The 6,696-nt window shown below is 32.1% G+C and overlaps 1 protein-coding gene across 1 annotated transcript in view; it reads left to right on the top strand.

Annotated features, from left to right (window-relative positions):
• Window positions 1-1,000: 1,000 nt before the first annotated feature.
• The window catches only part of LOC106466679 (A disintegrin and metalloproteinase with thrombospondin motifs 18-like), a 51,627-nt gene continuing 45,931 nt past the window's right edge, over window positions 1,001-6,696 (top strand). The window contains exons 1-2 of the mRNA XM_022394742.1: window positions 1,001-1,330; window positions 5,148-5,304. Coding sequence (XP_022250450.1) covers window positions 1,001-1,330; window positions 5,148-5,304 — 487 coding nt within the window. The remainder of the gene's footprint in view (window positions 1,331-5,147; window positions 5,305-6,696) is intronic.

Below are 6,696 nucleotides of genomic sequence, written 5' to 3'. Positions count from 1 at the left end.
AGTCTCTAGTTGTCTTGTTAAATGAGTGGTTTTAGCTCTAGTTACTTGTTAAATGAGTGGTTTTAGCTCTAGTTACTTGTTAAATGAGTGGTTTTAGCTCTAGTTACTTGTTAAATGAGTGGTTTTAGCTCTAGTTACTTGTTAAATGAGTCGTTTTAGCTCTAGTTACTTGTTAAATGAGTGGTTTTAGCTCTAGTTACTTGTTAAATGAATGGTTTTAGCTCTAGTTACTTGTTAAATGAGTGGTTTTAGCTCTAGTTACTTGTTAAATGAGTGGTTTTAGCTCTAGTTACTTGTTAAATGAATGGTTTTAGCTCTAGTTGCTTGTTAAATGAATGGTGACTGATGCATTAATCCTGCACTTTCTGTGAATTTTTTAATTCTCTTCTTGTCATAAACCTACGTGGACTTCTAAATAGCGTGTTATTATATGAAAAGTTTCACTATAAACATATTTGGCTTCTTATCTTAAAGTTACGCGGTCTCCTTTATGACGTGTGGTTATCTGAGAAGGATGTCTATGAAAATCTATTAACCCTTATCCTTCTCGTTTAGTCTATGTCGTCCATTTATAGAAAACCTTTCTAATTAGTTGAGTCACGTTTTGAAATTATAGAATGGAATATGAATACAGTGATTGAACTCCGTCGAAAACTATGCAATTTTCCTTATTATCGTTATTTCTCCTATAAAAAAAGTCATAAAGTTCCAAGGGTTTTATTCTGAAATAATGGCTGTGTAAAAAGTAAAAAGTACATTTTATATAATATTTGTATGAAACTGGCTAAGACAGTAGGTCGAGTTTTAGCAATAATACTATGATGTACAAATTTACATGACGTATTTTTAGTTACGGTCTTGAATAGCTTATAGTTTGTTAATTCTGATGTTATTAGAGCTAGTTAGTTGTGGTGTAAAAACTTGTCCATTTTAAACTACATATTGTACGTAGCTCAGTATTATCGTTTTTCTTTTAGCAGATCATGAGATAGTAATTCCAATGCGGACAGACAGCAGTGGGAATTACATTAGTCATAACTTACAACCTGATATTCAGAATCTTTCAAGAACAAAGCGCCAAACAAAATATTTTCACTCCAAATTGTTCTACTCATTCAAGGGATTTGGTAAACAACTCAACCTAGAGGTTTCATCCTCAACAAATTTTATTGGCCCAAACTTCAAAGTCTACAAACGAAACAGTGACGCGCAGAGGAAAAGAACGTCTACAGAGGCCTTTAGCATCGAGGTTAGGAATTGCTTTTACGGTGGTCAAGTGAAGCAACAGGAAGGATCATCGACGGTAGCTTTAAACATTTGTGGAGGTCTGGTGGGTAGGGAAGTATGGTGATTGCTAGAAATGTAACACACTGAGCTTATGTAAAAGGCTACTCGTACGATAGGAATAAAGAACAATATTATTTTCAATGTGTGTATCAAAGTCAGGCTTCTGAAATCATTAGTTGGCTTGGTTTAAATAATTCCGAAACGTGAACATCTAAAAACTAAGGAACTTATTAAAGTGTTCCATTTTGGTGGCTTAAAGGTATAGTCCCACATTAATTGATACATTCTTTTCACTCAACAGAATTAGTAAAGTATTGTTTCTGTTAAGTGTATTATTATCTTATTTGCAAGCAAATGCTTCTAATGTTATTTTATAAATCTTGCTGAAGTTCTGCGATAAGGAAAAATAATCACAGGTTGATTTTCATCTCTACATGTCCTTAAACATTACTCCCTCGGAAACCTCAGCCACCTGCTTATCCCGAGTATTTGCTCAACATGCACAAAGCACACAGTACATAACTAACAATAGAAATGTATAAGGGTTATATATATGAAAGTATTGTCGGTATCATAATTAAGAACGGTTAACTTTCAATTTCATACCAAAAGTGAAAGATCTTCATTTTACGGAAAAGCAAGTAGTTTTATATTTACATATATATATATATATAGTCTATGTATTCGAAGAAAAAATGTTAAAATTAAATCAGATACTGAGTATACGTTTGGAGATGTATTTTGTTTCTACTTTTAACAGCATTAAACACGAATATACTTGAATAGTGGAAAATGTTAAATGTTTCTATTAGATTCTAACAATCGGAAAAAGCTAGAACGATCCATAGGCTAAATCGTTTTGTTTTTGTAGCTCAAGTGCAAATCGAAGGAAAGTGTTATTGCAGACAACAGGTATTTAATCCAATGTTGTCATAATGTTTTTGAAAAGTTAACAAACTGGATAAATCTCTTTTCAGCTACTCTAGAGATTGAAGCCGGTGTATAGCGAATTAGAAGCTTGAAACTTAACACATACTGACTGAACAATGTAAGCACGCTGAAACTAATTCGGCCAGAGTGTGTTTCAGAAGATCAAAGAAACGAATATGCCGTACTTTAAAGTTATATTTAAGTGATTCAGAAATATAAGTAAGTGTTCAACATAAAAGAGTACATGATCGCTATGTTGCTTTGAAATTACAACAGTCAAAAGTGATTCTGACACTGGGTTCTACGACAAACGGAAATTAAAATTATATGTATGCTGTCTTTGATACTGTGGTGTTTCAAAGACAATTAAAAGCACCATATATCCATATATATATATATATATATATATATAGACGAAATGTGTGTTTTGTACCCTAATTCCTCCGAGCCTATTGGACCAATCTCAACCAAAATTTGTATGTAAGCACTATGAACTATGGGGAATGTCCTAAGGGGTCAAAATTGAAATTAACCCTATTTTTATTTTGTAAAGCCTGTTGGTTAATTACTCCCAGTCTACTGAGTCAGAATCAAACAATCTTGGCAGGCTGACACTTTAGACCATGTTGACCATATTCTAAAGGATTTCAGGGTTAAAGTATAAAGGTTGCTGGACTGTTTCTCAAACAACCATGCTTTTCTCATGGTCAATGAGATGTAGGATTCAAGGGTGGGATCACCTCAAAATCTTTATTTGTTGGTAGATAGAAAGCAAACATCAAATGTTGTTTGAAGAAGCTTTGTTCTAATTTTAAAATTTTGAGATAAAGTTTATGTTCAAGTTATTACTTTGAAATATATTATTGATGTTAAACTTACATTGTTTTAATTAAGTTTAAACATTCCCCGTCAGTTGACAGGTATTTCAGCTACCCGAAACCGGTATAACTTAGCGAAAAGTGGTAAATCAAATGATAGTTTAGGCATCATATATATCTTTAGAAATTAGTCCATCATATTTATAGATTTATAGATTATAGAAGTGAGATTCGTTATCAAGGTATATTTTAATAACCAAAGAACGAATATAAGGTGAATATCAACTTATTTTCGTAATATGAAGTTCGTCTGTTCCTTGATTGTTAGGGATATCTTTGATATTTTTGTCTTATTATTCAACACTAAATTACACATAATGAGTATCTTTTTTTATTTTGAAACTGTAACCTATGCTATTAATTCTCTTTTTTTCAACCATACATTAACATGCTTGTTGTTATTTTTCCTTTCTAATCTGAGTATGTTATTGTTTCTGTCTTTTTCGGTATTAGAGGGGTTATTGTCAAGATGCACGGTTGTCAAATAGTGCATGACCATACGTGATAACATGGACTGAAATGACGTTGTAAGACTCCAAAGTCGTTTTAATGTAACACACTCAATCCTCTGTATAATACAGTTTCATAAATTTATCTTAGAAAAAGATGAAGAAGAAAAATGTTGGAGTATTTAACGAAATACCACCCAGTAAAGGGAAGGTATTGATTGTAATTTCTATTTTATGGTATCTTATACAAACTGATATTGTCCTGGTTTTTACTATTTCAAAAATCGAACATTACTGAAAAAACACACATAATTTTGCTTGTGATTTCAAGTGAGATATTTTAACACTGTTGGTGAAATTCCTTAAATATTCTGAAAAATGTAAACAGCACTTGATTGCAGTTACTTGGACGTTACGGAATTCGAAGTTTCCAAGATCCATATGTGTGATTAGGTCATCAAAGTAACATAAATCTAACCTTTCTTTGAGCACTAGTTATGACAATAATGATGAAAGTATCAATTGAGAGTTGCAGTCGGAAAGACGAACATTAAACAAATCCACCGCTCTGTTTCCGTTGTCTATCAGCAAACTAGGGCTTGTGTTAATTTTCTGAATAATGAGAAATGCAATTTGCCTTAATAGTATGCATATTTGTCTAATATTACGCAATACGATAAGTATCTAATCATGGGATATTCAGAAATTATCTCAGCATTTTCTTTGGTAAAAAGGCATGCTCCAGTATGATTGATGAAATAATAGTGTACTTTCCTATTATGAAATAGAAAATATTGAAAATAATTTACAACAAAATTAATATTCATATTTAATTAATTTCCAATATACCACTTTCATTTATTAGGATATTACGATATAACTGATGTTACAAAAATATCACTTGGAGGCTTATTTACAAGGATATATAGAGATTAATGGACATGAATATTTTCATCGTTTAATGGTTTCTGGTGTTAACAAACCTAATGAAAGAAAAATTTTCGTAGTTGTTAACGAACTACAACATACGTTTACATTTAACATTTTTACTGTTATTGTTCAAAATCATAATAATGTCTTACACTGTACTCCCCTCTTCATTCGTGTAGGTGAAGCACCAACATAACATAGCAAACGTATAACTGAAACACAAATTAAACCTTGTTTCGACATAAAAGAAATAAAATCGATGTAGTTAAAAAGCGTTGTTCGTGAACTAGTGAACCCTGTGAACAGTCATTGCCCTACTTTTATCCTGTCCAGTTAATAGGTTTTTGTCACATAATTTTATCTAATTATATGAATTAAAGTTTTATCTTTTATGGTTTGAGGTAAATCAAACCTTCCAGAAAAATTATTATATTAAAAGAAGTGTGGGAGAAATTCAGGGTGTTAATACGTTTGAGGTGACAAACTTAATGGAATTATTGGCCACTGTGTAGGATGAATTGATGTGGGTTGAAAAGACTTGTATTATATTCTACGCCTACACTTGTTGTTTTAGTTATTAGTTTATGAATATAACATGTTTTATTGTATTCTTGTTTCTAACTTACAGCGAGGTATGATAAAAACCACTAACGAAGAGTTTTTGATTGAACAGATATTTGAAGAAGTTGACCACCAGGCAGCACCACTACCTCACAAGCTTTACAGGAGGTCAACATCAACTTCTCTTATGAGCTCTACCTTTCCAGAAAGACTTGATATACATTCAAATGACAATGTCAAGTCTCCAAGAGATCAATCTTACTACTGTGGCAAGAAACGGAAATGAACGTCAGAAAATTACTGTCACATGACAGAATAACTTCCATTCACTAGTTGCTTTTTATAAAAATACAAATTAGTACATTGTGGTATCATGAAAACACTTGTTTCCCAACTTCATTACCAGATAATACATCGCTTATAAATACGAATAGATATATAATTTATAGACAGCTATGATATTTTCATAAACAGTTGCATGTTTTATATCTTCTTTATAAAATAGTTTTCGTATGTAAAAACTAAGAAGAGAAAATAGGACTGAGATCACCGTTTTGATGGGTAAAGATATTTTATGATCTGAAGCTGTGTTAAAGAATTTTCGTTTTCGTTCAGCTCTATAGAAAAGAAAACAAATTGTGAGTAAATTCTCATAACCTTCTTACCGATCATATTCTTTCCTAACAAAGAATAACATTATATAAACGTTAGTGGTAGGATTAAATGCTTGTGAGCACATCAGATTAAAAAAGTTCAACGACGTCACTAAATGAGGATTGCTGAAGTTTCAAAGAGTTTGTTGTGTTTAATTCTCGAAGCTCATAATTCTTTTATTATGAAGAAGGGTTGTATTGATGAGAAAGAAACTGTACCAAGCATTTAATGGTAACTTTAATTGTTTGTTTTGTTTTAGGGCAAAGCTTCTACTCTGTCTCCGCTGCTTGGATCGAATTCTTAATTCTAGTGTTATAATCCTATAAGTTTACCAGGGAACATCAACAGTAATATAAAAAGGAAGTCGTTTTTTAAGTGTGATGGCAATATTAGCTTGCTGTGTAGAGATACGAAATACAATTGTACGAGCTATTATAACATTTGTGGTCAGGGCACTTGACTCGCCGTTTCCAATCCTATCACCGAGCATGCTCGTTTATTCAGCCAGTGGGAAAGCTTATAATGTGACGGTCAATCTCACTATTCGATTAAAGTAGCCCAACAGATGGCGTTTACTAGCTGCCTTCCCTCTGGTCTGTCGTTTCTCAAATTAGAGACAGCTAACACAAATAGATTGTATTTTTCTAAGTTTTTACCATTTCAGCAATGGAGGTTGATAATTGTTTAATAAAATAAAATAAGCAGCAGATTGCTTATTTATTTAAAGGCATGCTCAGTATGAAATTTAACAAACATCTTAATAGGATTTTTATATTAAGTGTAGCAATTTTAAAAAATCAAATAGTATTATAATACCTATAGCGTTGGTCACCAGAAAGATCCAATCCTCCTGACAAATCCATTGGTAAGATCGACAAGTTCGTAACGAAAATTTTTACTACCTTTTTATGGTTAAGCAGGCCACAATGAACAAGATAAAAGGACATAAAAGTTAACCTAGTTTGGCTATGAGAACGCTTTGACACACCTCTTATGTCATTCTTTGT

This window comes from Limulus polyphemus, unplaced genomic scaffold (assembly GCF_000517525.1).
Source record: "Limulus polyphemus unplaced genomic scaffold, Limulus_polyphemus-2.1.2 Scaffold2341, whole genome shotgun sequence".
Taxonomy (NCBI): domain Eukaryota; kingdom Metazoa; phylum Arthropoda; class Merostomata; order Xiphosura; family Limulidae; genus Limulus; species Limulus polyphemus.
Note: the sequence above shows the minus strand (reverse complement) of the source record. Positions and strands in the feature narration are given on the sequence as shown.